Source organism: Fusarium subglutinans (genome assembly GCF_013396075.1).
Source record: "Fusarium subglutinans strain NRRL 66333 chromosome Unknown NRRL66333_c0000029, whole genome shotgun sequence".
NCBI lineage: Eukaryota > Fungi > Ascomycota > Sordariomycetes > Hypocreales > Nectriaceae > Fusarium > Fusarium subglutinans.
In genome coordinates this window covers 315,292-331,364 of record NW_023502092.1, presented here as the reverse complement: position 1 = coordinate 331,364, position 16,073 = coordinate 315,292, and the positions used below count along the sequence as shown (strand labels likewise).

The window sequence follows — 16,073 nt, the reverse complement described above, 5'->3', positions numbered from 1 at the left end:
CACTGACGAAAGCCGTTGAAGACCACAAAACGTGACGAGTTTCAGGGTCCCTTGCAGATTCCCTTCCCCACTCCGAACGGTAAGCCTATTCTGCTGTAGTATTGCCCTGTCAAGCTCGCCATTTACTACGTAAAACAGAACGATCTCCGTTTCGTTTTGGGAATCTCGTACTAAACCCTGATCGTTACGCCTCTGATATACAGGGACCTGCCTTCATCTGCCTTGGTCACTGCGGCGGATCAGCTTCCGTAAAGAGTAGACATCCCAACGGAGCGTTATGCATCTGAGCCAAAAGATCTCACTAATGCAACCTTATTCGGCCGAATCCACATGCTAAAGACGCCCAGGGTTTTATGCTGCCAAGAATCGAGCTGCCGGATACACTAGATTGTCGTAGACGTTTCTTGTTCCGAAACCAGAAGCGGAAATTTAGTCAATATCCTGTACTGTTAAGATTCTCCGTCATTTCCAAAAGCACTTTTCTTTGCAGGTTACAAATACTTAAGGAGATCGCCATGACGCAGCCTTGACGGCGTGCTTGGTGGTCAGACGTTCTATACCCAAAACGTCCCATAATGTCTTCTTCCTATTCTTTCAGCTCCCTTGAGAGCCTCTCCCTGGCGGATAGAGTGTTATTCAACCGATTTAGCAAGGGGCCTGAGTGTCCTATCCCGTATAATGTTGCTCACCACGCTTTTGAGGCAGTTGCGCTGGCGCACCCTGATCTCATTGCAGTTCGACACTATGACGGGAGCACTATCACATACCGAGAGCTCAACCGAAGGGCAAATATGTTGGCGAACGAGCTGATACATGCTTTTGGCCTGAGGGTCGGCGATCGTGTCGTGTTGGTGTACTCGCGTTGCATTGAGATGGTCGTCTTCATCCTCGCCGTCCTCAAAGCCGGTGGGCAGTACGTGCCATTGGATGGTGGCATTGTCACCGACGACACATTAGGCTTTGACATTGCCGATTCCGACGCTCCGGCTGTTCTCTGTCTTCCCAAGTTCTTTGACAAGGTTATTCGCAGCATTCCAGATGATCGACGGAACATTGTCAATGTTCTCGATCTGGACAGCCACTCAGATCTCTGGCGCAGAGGCAACCCTTCACACCCTATGGTGGAGGTCGGTCCAGATGATGGTGCATATGTCATCTACACTTCGGGTACGACAGGCCGACCCAAGGGTGTGGACGTGAGACATCGAGGTGTCACCAATACCCTTTTGGCAGAACCATCCAAGTTGGGCATTAGACCTGGCAGGAACGTGGCACAGCAGCTGAATGTCGCTTTTGATATGTGTAAGTGAGATCCGATTCAGGTCAATTGACTGAACTAACCTCTTGTCAACAGGTGCCTGGGAGATCTTGGGTACAATGATGAACGGCGGTACTCTTCACATCAGAGGTAGTGGTCTCGAGCCCTGGACCGAGTGTCTGCAACGATGCGACACCATCATCGCTACCCCATCCGTCGTTCAAAAATACATGCCACGCCTCCAAGACTTTCCCAATGTCGATACAATTGCTGTCGGTGGCGAGCCTTGTCCTTTGGCGCTCGCCGAGAAATGGGCTCCCCATGTCAATTTCTGGAACGTCTGCGGACCAACCGAGATCAGCATGCTCAACACAGCGCATCTTCACCAGCCAGGGATTCCGCTGTCAATTGGCAAGCCCAACCCTAACACGAATGTTTACATCCTCGACGATAATGAGAACCCTGTTCCAATTGGCCAACCTGGTGTTATGTGGGCTGGAGGCCCAGGTGTCTCTCGAGGCTACATCAATCTTCCTGAACTAACAGCCACTCGCTACAAGCTGGACAAGTTCACCAACGATGGGTAAGCTCCCTGTATCAACACTACCACTGACTGATACTAACACGAGTAGCAACATGATGTTCAACACCGGCGATCTAGCCCAATGGCTCGAGGACGGCAGCCTCCTCCCTCTCGGCCGAAAAGACGACCAAGTCAAGATCCAAGGCTTCCGCGTCGAGCTCGACGGCATATCCCGCTCCATCGAATCAAATCCCGGCGTCATAAAAGGCTGCGCCCTCAAGATCGACACTGCTCTGTGGGGCTTCTACTCATCCCACATCCCGATCGCTGAAACGGAGCTGAAACAAACGGTTGGAAAGACCCAGCCCTTCTACGCTGTTCCCACGATCTGGAAACATCTTCCCGTTCTGGAACTCACACCGAATGGAAAGATTGACAAGCGAGCCTTGTACAAGATTGCTGAGGGCCAGAGTGATGTTCAGCAAGTGGTTGCCAAGCCTAGACCGGAGACGGTATGGCCGTCGCATGAGCGGTTACTGTCGATTGGTAGTTCCAGTGATGGAACTCTCTTTGAGGGCGAGAAGAATGGTATCATGAGGGATCTGGAGAAGGACTCCAAGGGCGTTATTGAGGACTATGAAGAGGTTGAGACTGAAGAGTATGCTCTTCCCGGCAAGAATGGTTTCCATGGATGGCGGTGGCTCCGTCACACTGCATTCTCAGCATATCGCAAGCTCTTCGGGCTCATCTTCCTATCCAATCTCACTGTCCTCATCTTCCTTCTGTGGGAGAGTCGCAACAACAACTTCTTCCCTTCTCCTTCCAAGGTCGCAACAGCTGTTGCGTCGAATCTGCTCTGTGCAGTTCTGGTGCGTCAAGACTACGTCGTCAATGCGATATTCTTCGTCTGTTCCCGAGTCCCCACGTCGTTCCCTCTGTCCATCCGAAGGCACTTTGCTCGTGTATATCACAACGGTGGTGTCCACTCTGGATGCGCTGTCTCTGCTACTGCTTGGTGGTTCATGTACACCATCTCAACCAGCCGGGACTTCCTGATCGAGACATATCAGCCTCCCATCAAATGTGTTGTTCTCGCCTTGACTTACGTCATTCTGCTTCTGCTCTGCTTCATCCTTGCCATGGCGTACCCCAGTGTCCGCATGAAGATGCACGATCAGTTTGAGTGGGCGCATCGTTTTGTCGGTTGGTTCTCAGTCGCTCTTGTTTGGGCCCATGTCATTACATCAACAGCAGCGACGGCGACTGAGCCCTTGGAGAATGCATTGGCCAAGAACCCAACCATCTACCTCCTATCACTCATCACTCTCAGCATCGCCCTGCCTTGGGCCAGACTTCGTCGCGTCAACGTCAGGCCCGAACCTCTCTCCAACCACGCTGTGCGCCTTCACTTCGACTTCTGCACACCTGGCCCTTGCACCTCACGAGGTGTTCGCATCACTGATCGTCCAATGATTGAGTGGCACGCCTTCGCAGCCATTCCTGAACCCAGCGGTAAAGGCTTCTCGATCATTGTATCGAAAGCAGGTGACTGGACCAAGCGGATCATTGAGAAGCCTCCGACGTCCATCTGGACGCGAGGTACTCCAGCATCTGGTGTTCTTGCTGTCGCTCCGCTGTTCAAGAAGGTCGTTCTCGTCGCAACAGGATCGGGTATCGGACCCTGCATGCCCGTCATCATGGAGAGGCGCGTGCCTTGCCACGTAGTCTGGTCTACCAAGAACCCTCTCTCGACTTATGGACAGGACATCCTCGACACTATTCTTGCCATGGACTCTGAGGCCATTATCTGGGATACAGATAAGAAGGGTCGACCAGATATGGTCAAGTTGGCATATCAAGCCTACAAGGAAAGCGGCGCTGAATGTGTGTGCATCATTTCCAACAGATCAACAACAGCGAAAGTGGTTTATCAGCTGGAGAGTCGCGGTATCCCGGCGTATGGTCCCATCTTGGACTCTTGATTTGGAGCGTTCTTTGTGCTTGGGCCAGTCCCAGGTTCTGTTTTCTATCAAGTTATTCTTTTGTCTATATAGGTGTAAATAATGAAAGTAATTCGATACAAAACGGCCCACAATATCAGATGCTCAATTCTTATTCCTATATTTCGTAGAGGCCGTCAAGAATCGGCTTATTGATCCTCATTCGTATCGTGGAGCGCCATTTATTATCGTGTTGCAGAGCAAAAAGCCATGTCACACCGAGTTCCCTGAAGGAGGGTTGCTACCGGCCGATAAGAACTCCCGAAAACACGCAAAACAAATCAGTAGGTTTCGTGGACCGATCTGGATTCTCCCTGCATTATCTTGACCGTCCGAGGGTATCGGCCTCGTCACCGCCGGCCCCAACAGATCGGCGACCAACGTCTCACAGCGGCCCCGCCGACTTTACCGTCTCGGTCCACGGCTGTCGGCCTCACCGTTGATATCTATAAATCCTTCCCAACGGCCCACAAAATAAACATGATTTTCCTCAAAAATAACCTTACTTCTTTTCTGGGGCAATCATGAAGAAGACGATCAATTATTACGAAGTTGAACCTACGGTCAGGGAAGCGCTGGGCGAGTGTGTTCCGAGCCGACATGATTCACTTCGCTTTGCCAAATCTTTGTTTCCGTGCTTAAATTGGCTACCCAGGTACAACTGGCGGTGGCTGTTGGGTGACAGCATTGCTGGTTTGACTGTTGGGCTGGTTGTTATTCCTCAAGCCATGGCGTACGCCCTTCTTGCCACACTGCCACCAGACTTTGGGCTGTATACTTCTTTTGCTGGTGCGGCAACGTATTGGTTGTTTGGGACATCGAAAGACATTGTCATTGGAGTGCGTCAATCACCCAGCATCTATCCTCATGTCGCGGCTAACATTGAGGGTGTAGACCACCGCCGTCGGTTCCCTTCTCGTCGGAGAAGTCATCTCCCGTGTCCACGAATCGCGACCAGATACATACACAAGCGCCGAGATCGCTGGAACTTTGTCGTTCATGACTGGCATCATCCTCTTTGCACTGGGTCTGTTTCGTCTTGGATGGCTCGTTGAAGTCATTCCCTACATCCCAGTATCAGCCTTCATCACAGCAGCCAGCATCTCCATTATGTGTACTCAGCTCCCTGTACTGCTAGGCATCCACGGCGTCAATACACGCGAAGAGCCTTATAAAGTGTTCATATCGACTATGAAGAACCTGGGCGGCACCAAACTGGACGCTGCTATCGGTATCACTTGTCTTGTTCTGCTCGAGCTGGCCAAGTTTGTCTTTGCCAAGCTGGAAGCTCGTCAACCTGCGCGAAAGAAGATGTGGTCGATCATGTCTTCCCTGCGCCTCACCTTCGCCATGCTACTATACACACTCGTGAGCTTCCTGGTCAATCGCAACTTGAAGGAAGATGAGACCAAGTTCCGAATTGTGGGACATATCAACCAAGGTAGGTCTATCTCTCAACATTATCACAATCAACCGCTAACCCATCACAGGCTTCGTCCACGCTGGTCTTCCGGATTTAAAGCCTGATCTCATTGGCGTCGTTCTTCCTCAAAGCCCCATCATCATTATCATCCTCATCGTTGAGCATATCGCCATCGCCAAAAGCTTTGGAAAGAAGCACGGATACGAGGTTGCCCCATCGCAAGAGATCATGGCTCAAGGTACAGCAAATATCATCGGGCCATTTCTGGGTGGTTACTCATGCACGGGGTCATTTGGCGCTTCGGCTGTTCTGTCGAAAGCTGGTGTCAAGACACCCATGGCTGGTCTTTTCAGTGCCTTCATGCTACTTCTTGCGCTTTACGCTCTCACGGGAGTGTTTTACTTCATTCCTCGAGCCGCTTTGGCTGGCCTGATTATCCATGCTGTTTCGAACCTCGTTGCTTCTCCGTCTACAGTAATGAAGTATTGGCGACTTTCACCTTTCGAGTTCTTCATCTGGGTTGCTGGTGTTATTATCGCATTGTTCACCGGTCTTGAGACGGGCATCTATGTCACCACTGGCCTCTCATTCCTACTTCTACTTGTTCGCATTGCTCGCACCAGCGGCGAGTTCCTTGGCCGAGTCACTGTTGAGCAGATCGATCCAAGCGATGATGCGCAATCGCCGTTCTCAAATACCCGTGAGAGAGTCGTATCCCGCGACATTTACTTGAGCCTTGCTCGCAAAGACGCGTCAAATAAGGACATCCCAGTGGAAAGCCCTCACCCAGGCATCCTGATCTACCATTTCCCCGAAGGCCTCAATTATCTCAACCAAGCAATGCACTTCAAGACATTGACAGATTACGTGTACGCTCACACAAAACGGGCCACCGAGGAGCCGGAGTGCGACATGTCGGAGGCTCTGTGGTGTGACAAGCCTGTCGTGTACAAAGGCGACACAGAACTGCCCGTGTTACGAGCAATCGTGATCGACTGTTCAACAATTCACAATATTGACATTACCAGTGTTCAGGGCTTGGTTGATGTGAGAAATGCGCTAGATCGATGGGCGAGCCCATACTCAATTCAATGGCATTTTGGCGGACTGCGAAATAGATGGGCGAGGCGAGCTTTGACAGCTGTTGGCTTCGACCAGAGTGCGACAGAGAATGGACATTCAATTGGAAGTTGGACTTCAATTCTACCATTGGCAAGATCATTTGACGAAGAGAACGAAAATAGAAGACGACAGAGCAGCATAGACGACGAAAGCATAATCGGCACACAAACAAGCACAGAAATCGAAGCGTCATCATCTGCTACACCAGCAGAAAAACAAGGCCTCAGACCGGTTTTCCCAACCGACAGGCCCTTCTTCCACGCCGATCTTGACGAAGCGGTGACGGCAGCGTTGGCCAATGCAAGGAGGAGCGAGTGCCGTCCAGGAAGCGAGACGGAAACAGAAAATGACTGATTGTTCCCGACTTCCGACTACGTACCAGGCGCCGAAGCCAAAGCCCCACTCCGGCCGTCTTCCCCGAGCCGCTCCGGAGAAATCAGTGGATATCGGCGTCTCCAAAACTCTAATTTTCATCGGGGACTAGATTAATGATCAGATGGTTTACTAGCGAGTTTAGACTGCACTAGAGCGGAAATGAAGCGTGATTTTAGACAGCGACAGAGCGAGTTAATAGAGCAAAGATTTTCAGTTTCTACCGTGTGTCTTGAACTTTATCATCAAAAAACAACATCAAAGCGTTACATAGATCGTTCTGCGAATCATGGCAACAAGTTTGTTGGCAGGTGCCATCTTTGGCACAGGCCTCACCCTGTCGGGCGTAGCAAACCCGCAGGTCATAAAGAATCAATTCCGCCTCTCCGACTTTCACATGCTCGCCACGTTCCTCACCGCATCCGCAACCAGCGCCACAATCTTCACCCTCTACAACTCCAGAACCACAAAGATCCCAGCCCGATCAGCAAGTTCGCACGGATGGCTGGGCCTATATGACGGCAATATCATTGGTGGCGCCATGCTGGGTCTGGGGATAAGCTTAACGGGTGCTTGTCCCGGGACGGTCCTCGTGCAGGCCACGGCGGGTATTGGCGCCAGTCGGTTGCTCGCATGCACGTCGCTTCTTACCGGCGTTATCTGGGTGCGGTGTAAGCCGTACATGCTCAAGCCGCCGACGAGCCGTACCCGGAACACATCGGTTATGGATGTCACCGGGTTATCTGCAGGCAAGGTTCTCGTTGGGTATGAGATAACCATGCTTGCGATACTTGCCGGCATCTTATACATTGCACCGAGAAGTGTTACCATGCTGCATCCGGTTGTCGGTGGCCTCCTCATCGGCTTCGGACAGTTATCGTCTGTTATCTTGACCGAGAAGCCAGTTGGGGTCAGCGGTGCCTATGAGGAGTTTGGAAGGTTCTCCTGGGATATTGTCGGGGGCAATGGTATCAAATCACTCCCCCAAAACATCCTCTTTGCATGTGGACTAATGGCGGGTTCTTGGGCAACGTTGTCCAACTTTCCGGCCATCCGGGAGGCCATGGCACAAAGCGAGCAGGCATCACTACCAATGATTCTGGTTGGCGGAGCGTTTCTAACGTTTGGCGCTCGCATCGCTGGCGGATGCACAAGTGGTCATGGTATCAGTGGCATGGCTACGATGGGGTTGAGTTCCTTTATCACTATCGTTTCCATGTTCGGCGCTGGTTTGGTGGCTGGACTTTGGCTTGCTTAGGCATTGCATTGGGGGTTAGAATAAATTTACTAGTGCCTACTGTATCTTATGCTTGCTTACTATACTTGAAGAATAGAAGTTAGAAAGGTCTTATATCTAATAGACTAATCCGTATCTCATGTATCTAAAGAATTTGAGATGGTGATAGAACTATCAGACCCCGAGGTTCTGATGGGCCGATGAGCTATGGTTATAGTAAATGCCTTTACAGAATCATACTGATTAAGTAAAGCATGTCAGCATCTTCACTAAGTCTTACTGTGCCGGATTTAAAATAAAGCGTTTTCCTGTGCCGTCAAACACAGAGTGGAATGGAAATTCAAGATGTTAAAAGCGATTTGCAATTTGTTTCATCAGGCTAAACTATCATTCCGAGTACCGTTCCTTCAGCACAAAATCAAGAGAGCTGCCTCCAGGCTATTATACAATGTGCATCATTTGGATAGAGAATTGTGTGAAAAGGCTTATCTACCACGACGAACCTGTCACTGGTAAATGAATCGTCTTCAGTCCTGCCGGGTTCGGTGCCGGCAGTCTTCCACCTCTAATGTTGACCTGCAACGAAGGATGGATTAATCGAGGTGCAGCAAGGGACTCGTCACGTTTCTTTCGCATCTCAATGAACTCGTGCTCACGTGTCCCGTCTTTGAGATGCTTGTTGTTCTCTCTGTGTTCCTTCACGGTAGCAAAAGGAACCGGGCCCTCACGGTCAGCTGGTGGATAATCATGTCCTACCCAGATCTTTGTATCTTCTGGTAATGCGAGAAGCTTGCGGCCAGAGTTGAAGATGGCTTCAGCACTGCCACCGGGGAAGTCTGCCCGGGCGGAGCCGATATCAACGTGAAAGATGGAATCGCCAACAAACACGTTTTCTAGGTCGCGAGTTAGTCATTGATTGAGATTTATATGGAGTTTAAGTAGACTTACTGCCAATATGGTATCCCATGTGGTCTGGCGTATGACCAGGGAGATGGACAGCACGGGCGGTCAAAGTGCCAATAGTGAACTCATCGTTATCATCCCATAGCTTATCAAAGACGGTATCATACTCTCTGGGATCGATACCGTAACGTTCTCCGAACAAGCTTTGTACCTGGCGGATGAGTTTTCCAATGCCGATGATTGGCTTGGAACCTTGACTTCTGGCAAGCGCTGACTGGAGATATGATGCTGCAGTCAGATGATCTGCATGAGCATGCGTCTCTAGTATTATCTCAATCTTCAAGTCATTGTCTTTAACAGTCTTGAGAATGGCATCAGCCGATCCCGTCGACACGGCTGCTTTGACAGGATCATAGTCCAGGACTGGGTCGATGATGACCGCGCTCTTGGTGTTGGGATCCGAGACGATGTACTGCCAGGTGCCAGTGACAGGCTCGAAGAGGGAGTGGACTGTTGGTTCTGCCATTATGGTTGTAGCAGACGCAAATCCGGCGCGGCCGATGATGTGATTTTGGGTCGAATGTCGTGAGTGTAGAAGACAAGGTTGTCGCGATGCTAGACTCTTTTGGCAACCAGTTCTGCTTCTTCTTTGAATGTAGTTATGCGCGGTAGTGTAATAAGTCCGTCTGTTGGAAGGTTGTGGCACAGCTAGCGACGTGAGAGCTTTTGTTGGTACGTTTTCAAGAACAACTGCACTTCTGCGGGTAAGGGATATAAGCGATGCCATTGTCGCAAATGTTATACAGGGGGTAATTATACAAGGGCTATGGTAGTATCGCGAAAGACTTGCTGAGAAATGCTAATAGTCTAGTGCCCGACGCGAAACATCTGGAAACTTTGATCTGATATAATTTCCCGTCCCGGGGACTTGTTTGGCTTCCGCTTTTGATCCCCGAACGGTGGATCCCGACCCGCCCGACTCGGCGATTGAACTGAGACGTATATTGAGCATGTTGTCGCGGCAGATTGATAGCGATAGCCTGTAACGGCGTTCTCGATACTTCTAATATCGTATGATTGAGTTTGACAGAAATCGTGAGAGATCTCTCAGTACCAACAGCCTTTTCAATTAATGCTGTCACTTCCGCGAGCGATCGGCGGTCGGCGGTTGGCCCCACTTGAAGCAGCCGCAAACGTAGGGTAATCGAAATTCAGGGCAAATTGGCATCTTCATCGGGGCAAATGGTAGGAATTGGCTTCCAGTCTGTAGTCCATGAGAACTCGGTCAGTCCGACAGGGTAGAAGGAAGTTATGAATTCCAAATCATCTGAGTTTTGTGAAGGGAGCAAGAGGCTCGATTTCAGCACTTGTCATGACTAAACGATATTTACTTCGCATAAAACTTGGCTTGATGACAAAAAGCTAACGCGGAAGAGTCAAGGACCATCGCAATATCTTGTGACTCATGTCATGGATGATTTACCATCTTCTTTTACTATGTGCATAATACCCAGCACAAGAACTATTGGCAAGGGCTCTGGGTTTACCCACGGATGTTTCTATTACACTGGATGAACGGGAACGAGCCTATATGATAGGCCATGATTAGGGATACTATCAGTGTGGGCAAGTTTATGAGCTAAAAAAAAGTAACTCTTAGCAGATGCTAGCAGGTCGCTTGACCCACAACAGATGTTGTCTTTATCAATTACTCTGCATATTATATTATCAACTCTCGATAAGAATCAACGTGGAGCACAGGGTTAATGAATAAATTCAGCACAGTTACTTCAGAAATAATCATTACTATCATTAATTTTTTTTTTCGCCCCAAGTAGCTAGCTTATGCCAAAGGCCGATAATCAGTCGTGCCCTGGGGATGCCTGTCGCCGACAAAAATTGGTTCGGAGACGTTATTCGTGCCGATCTGGTTATATCGGTGTTGTCGACAGCTGGCGATGCCATGGAAGATAAGGCAAATGCATGAGAAAAGACTACAAATGGTCAGTCTGAGGGACCTGTGCTCAGATATAATTAGGAACCTACAATGATAAACCACCAAGACCGACACAAGTCGCAAAGACGTATCCGTAAAAACTCGTCACGTTCTTGAGGCTGTCGGGGCACTTGTTGTTTTCACAGTAGTCGGTGCCGTGGGCCCATAACACCGCTGTTTGTGCCGCAAGAACGGCAAATGATATAAGCCAGAATAAAGAGAGAATGGTGTCAAGAACCGCGGCGACTAAGTAATTGAAGAGGCGGTTGGAGAACATATGAGCAAAGGCCATCCATGTTGAGACCAGAAGTGATGCAGAGCTCTAGAACCAATGTCAGCAGGTCAGTTCGATTTACGATCGCACATTTTTTACGTACGGTTACGATCAGCAAGCAGTTCCCCGGAACAACCACTGCATTTATCGTGAAAGAGGTGACGACGATGGTGATGATGTTCAGTACGGCTTGGAAGATGCGCAGAACCGTGAATCCGGTGGAATATTGCGAAAGATCAGGGCGACGGGATGCCATTTCGATCGGTATTTGATATCACCACGATGTTCTTGAAGTATTGTTTCAAAGCCGTAACGAAGAATGATCGGGGGAAATTATTTCTATCGAAATTGAGGATGTAGATATGTCCATAATTAAGGAGAATTCCCAAGGCTAGGGTATATAAATATCGTCCCACTTGTTTGAGCCCAAGCCTCAGTCAGTGGCTCAAGTGTTGAAATCCTGTCAGATTTCATCCTGGATTGAGATGGTTTCTCCGAGCGTCAGCCTCAGGGTCGTGGAGTCAAGATGACAGAAGTCATGCTGACCCCATCTAGTGGTGGAGCATGTAAGATTGGCCTGCGAGACATGATATCATAAGGGAAGTAGGAAGAGCTCAATGTGAGAAAGATGGACGTCCTTCAATCGGTAAAGTGAGAGAATAAACAATTGGCATGTTTTTCCAAATTGTCTGTCATCTTCTCTGCGATGTTGATTAAGCCCACGACACGGATTGTAAGAGTAGGAACCTCATCCCTGCGCTATCGACATGGCGCAGCACTGAGCCAGCCGCAAGATTAATTGGCCGCCTAGACAAGATTTTCTCCGAGAAATAAGTTCCACTATCTAGGATGTCAGCATTATAAGGATGTTTTGTTTCAAAGTGATGTCACTGCCACATTATTTTCTGGGCAATTGTGTATTGCCCAGATATGACCGAGCCTCCTCGACTGTCAGGAAACAAAACCTTGACCATCGGCAGCGTAGAAACAATACTTAGATCATCTGGAAATTATGGGCTTCTGTAAGTAATCGATTTTACACAAGCAATCTCGAAAAGTACCTGGGAACTGCTGATGATGAAGCTGCACAATTTTGCAGAGCGTAACGGACTGAAAGAGCCTGTGATTCAGGAGTCAGGGCCCATCAGACTTGTATCCACAGAGGTCTATTACATTTACTTGGACATTGTAAAGAAGAGTTGTGAATGGCAGTCATCTAGTTACTACCTCTTGATCGTTAATAATGACATATGTCTGCAACAATATCTAATGTAATAGATGTTTCTGATGTCAAACAAATATGGGTTGAAGCAAATCCCCTATTGAACAATGGCAGGGTGGTCCATGTAGCATGCAGCACACTGCTCAGTCCTCCAGACGTAAATCAAGTTCTTGCAGCCGGGGCATTCCGCACATTGACATATCTCGCTATGAGGGCACTGGCCGGGCTGGAAACCATCGATGGCCGGGACTGGAGATGACATCTCGGCGGCAGCACCGTCAGCGGAAGACGACGGGGTGATCGTGGAAATTATTGAAGAATGCATGTTAAATGTAGTTGAAGAATGGCTATTATTTCTGTGGGAATGTTGATAGACGTGAGAAGTTTGTCGTCTTGGGTAAAGTGGTAGGAGAGGTTGCGGTAATGCAAGGGCGAGGGTTTCTTTGGTTTGAGGAAAAGGGGCCTCACTTTTATACATACGGAGGAAGGATATTCACGGCGGGTAACGGAGTGAAGTTTCAGGTCATTATGAAGGACTCGACTTTGGTGCGCTTCAGCTACACTTCGCTAGCAAAGTTGCGATGCTGGTTACATGTTACAGGCGCCTGTGTGTATACGTGGTGCGCTGTGCGATCTTCACGGGATTAAAGTCTCATTCAGCGGTGAAAATATGTAGTGTGATCATAACATATCATATCTAGTTTATTTCTTATATCATCATTGCCCTGGATAAGACATCAGTAGTCTCTGAGCACCAAGAGTCGCAAAGCAGATTGCATGCGTCAGGCGAACGACTTTGAGCGCGAAGCCCGAAGAGAATCTTGGCCATACACGTGATATGAAACACTAGATCCGTGCGGAATAGGATCCAGTAATGGGTAAAGATCTTATACCAGACTTCACTCTGTCAGTCACCCATGCTTCACAGCTGTTCGTCTGATTAAGCAGTTCAAAGAACCGTCACTCAATGCCTCGACCGTGTTGTTCACAGCGCAGACAAAGGAGTGAAACAAACCTTTGGACACAAAGCAAGGTCGATCGTGATATCCTTTCAAAGTCTAAACCTAAGACAGAACACCTCTTTTTGTGCACAGAAGACAATGCATTTCGCTAACAACAGCCTCTGCGTCGATAAAGTGTTTGCTGAGCATGGCCGTGAACAAGTGATTCAGAGGATATTGACAGGACAGCCTCGTCTGTTTGGACAGAAGTGTTTGAGTCTTTTTCAGGGCCTATAAATGGCATGTATCTGCCCTGGGAAATTGCAAGAATCATCACTCTCATCACTACAACTTCCACTACCAATTCACAATAAAACATCAACATCATCTTTACACACACATAACAATCATCACCAAGCACCTTCAAAATGTATCCTTCCGTTGTTTTCACTGCTGAGTCTTCGGCTCCCTCTTCACCCACCGAGACTACTCACAGCTACTTCCCTTCCCTCATCCCTGCTGAGTTTGGTCCCCAGCCTGTTCAGTGCCCCCACAGCACTCGGTGCGAGTGTACCGGCTGCAGTGGCTGTAAGAACGAGATTTCTAACTGGAGCACGATGCAGTGCTCTAACTGCAACATGAACTGCCCTGCCTAAGTGTCATTTTCTGATATGCATAGGTTCTTCGTCTCTGGCTTTTATTTCTCTCTATCGGCGAAATTTAGGCTATTAACCTACTCACAGCTGACTTGAGATGTTTGAATTGCTATAGAACTGTTACCTTTGGAGACCTAACATGTTTTAGGCTGGTGTTTCTCTTGTATGCTTTGCGATAGAGAGGTTCAGGTGGAGGAGGATGGATCATGAATCGGTAGTTGATCAGTATAGAGAATGAAAAACTATGAAAGTAGAATATGAGCAGGTTCCTTGGTTTTACACTTTGATTATTTTTGTCTTGCACTAACAAGTGATGTACACTGAGACCCCCCCCCCCCCAGTATGTCATGATGATGACCTCAAGGTCTATCCGATTGGATATAGAATGAATGGATCCTATTTCAGCGCCAATGTATGCACTGCATCTGAAATGTTCAGTCAAACCTCCTGAAATCTGAAACTTATGTATCTAGCTCTGTGAGAAACCCATTTCGTCTCTTATCAGAACTCATTTTCAATTCATACCTCCTTTGATATCCAGCTACTTAGTGTATGCTTACTCGAATCAACAGAGGCGCTCTGGTTACTATGCACTGATTGGGGTCGTCTAATTACATACTCACGGGAACAAGCTTCACAATATAGGGGCATTCAAAGCTCATATCTTATGTACAATGAACGTAGGGTGAAATCTTGCCTAAGAAGGTTCCTGGTGCTGGCAATAAGCCACTTTTCCTTTCCCGTACCATCAAATGTCGAGCACAATGTTTTACATTACAAGAAAGATGGAAGTGTTTTGCTGTTCAGCGGCTCGGCATGACATGCAATTAGCTCCGTTGAATTGTATGTGACTTGTGATGTTTGGTAAGCCTCTCTTTGATTCTCCTCGACGCCTTCAGCTAGCTGCTATGTCTCTCTTCTGCTGTACCCTGAATCTTGCGTGGGGAAGCACAGCAAAGAACAATACCAGCACAGACGCTTACTTCCAAAAATGAAAGGATCAAAACCAACACTAGCGAATATCGCCTATGCGCATTGTAGGTATTGCATCAGCAAGAATATGAAAGACATAAAAAGCCCGCCTGGACTCGAGCCCCAGACGGTATCTAAACGGGGCAGTTGCAATAACACTCGTAGCACTGGAGGCTGGAGATGCAGTAAATCTTCCCAGTACAGCCATCACAGCCCTGGCATCGGCAGCGAATACCTTTTCTGCATTCGTGGGCATGAGGGTCTTGACCTAGAGGGTTAGGATAGTCCTCAGACTTGGCTTCAGAGGGCGACTCGGGGACCGAGACAGAAGTGCAAAGTTGAGGAGATGGCTTCATGGTGGCGAGTGAGTTGAAGATTACCTGGGACCTAGGATGTTATTGTTATTTGGGGATACGTTGGTAGCTACCGATATGACCAGAGGCTGAGTACTTGCCAATGAAATGGTAGACTGAGAGAGCTTGAGATGAAAGAGTTACAGACGAGGTTGATGACGCTGTCAAGAAGGTGGCGAGGCCTGGGGATTTTATACCTAGAAACAATACGTGAAGAGGGCGACTTTTGTTTGTCTAGCATATTCACCTTGGTAAATTGCAGATATTTCATCCGTGACGGCTCCATTATTGACCTCTGAGCAGGAACAAAAGTCCTTTGTCTGATTCACCTCTGGCACTGGCGAAGTGATACGCGCCCAAATGAAGAACAATAGGTCGTGAACAACCGCATGGGCCTGTCTCTCCTTTGTTCTCTCACTGAAAACTCTCCGAGCAAGCATCTGCTAGTCAGATGCGTTTCTATCCGAATAGATTGACTGTTTACCTCTCGCTCTTATCGATACACATGACATGGCGGATGGTGAAAGCAGATGACTGTGACACTGGAAGATTTCGGAGAAATTTATTTGCATAAGCATTTTGAGGCACACGACCCAGTTCATAAATACGAGAAAGAATAACATCTGTGCATCGATTGAGTTAAGCATTCGTATGCACTGATATGGAAACAAACTCTGGTATAACAAGGCGACTGAACTATTGAATATCTATTGGAAGTAGTTCGCCTGCTCTCGGCTTCTGGCCAATGACATTTCGCCTAAAGTCATCTTAGACTCACTAAAAGTGTGATAGCAGTTCAGCTGCACTTGTGCCGCCAATCG

The 16,073-nt window shown here is 48.5% G+C and overlaps 5 protein-coding genes across 5 annotated transcripts; 3 read left to right on the top strand and 2 right to left on the bottom strand.

Annotated features, from left to right (window-relative positions):
* Positions 1-575: 575 nt before the first annotated feature.
* Positions 576-3,763, top strand: FSUBG_3451 (non-ribosomal peptide synthetase; the record flags this gene model as incomplete). The annotated part of the gene is made up of 3 exons (XM_036681333.1): positions 576-1,302; positions 1,355-1,841; positions 1,891-3,763. The coding sequence occupies 3 exons, from the start codon at positions 576-578 to the stop codon at positions 3,761-3,763; spliced, it is 3,087 nt and encodes a 1,028-aa protein (XP_036541102.1).
* A 542-nt stretch (positions 3,764-4,305) lies between these two features.
* On the top strand, positions 4,306-6,680 carry FSUBG_3450 (sulfate permease II; the record flags this gene model as incomplete). Its single annotated transcript, XM_036681332.1, has 4 exons — positions 4,306-4,364; positions 4,437-4,620; positions 4,676-5,222; positions 5,272-6,680. 4 exons carry the CDS (start codon positions 4,306-4,308, stop codon positions 6,678-6,680), a joined length of 2,199 nt encoding a protein of 732 aa, XP_036541101.1.
* Positions 6,681-6,987: 307 nt separating this feature from the next.
* On the top strand, positions 6,988-7,956 carry FSUBG_3449 (uncharacterized protein; the record flags this gene model as incomplete). Its single annotated transcript, XM_036681330.1, has 1 exon — positions 6,988-7,956. One exon carries the CDS (start codon positions 6,988-6,990, stop codon positions 7,954-7,956), a length of 969 nt encoding a protein of 322 aa, XP_036541100.1.
* A 468-nt stretch (positions 7,957-8,424) lies between these two features.
* Positions 8,425-9,364, bottom strand: FSUBG_3448 (metallo-beta-lactamase domain protein; the record flags this gene model as incomplete). The annotated part of the gene is made up of 2 exons (XM_036681329.1): positions 8,425-8,828; positions 8,884-9,364. The coding sequence occupies 2 exons, from the start codon at positions 9,362-9,364 to the stop codon at positions 8,425-8,427; spliced, it is 885 nt and encodes a 294-aa protein (XP_036541099.1).
* Positions 9,365-10,681: 1,317 nt separating this feature from the next.
* On the bottom strand, positions 10,682-11,364 carry FSUBG_3447 (uncharacterized protein; the record flags this gene model as incomplete). The annotated part of the gene is made up of 3 exons (XM_036681328.1): positions 10,682-10,832; positions 10,885-11,156; positions 11,212-11,364. The coding sequence occupies 3 exons, from the start codon at positions 11,362-11,364 to the stop codon at positions 10,682-10,684; spliced, it is 576 nt and encodes a 191-aa protein (XP_036541098.1).
* Between the last annotated feature and the right edge of the window lie 4,709 nt (positions 11,365-16,073).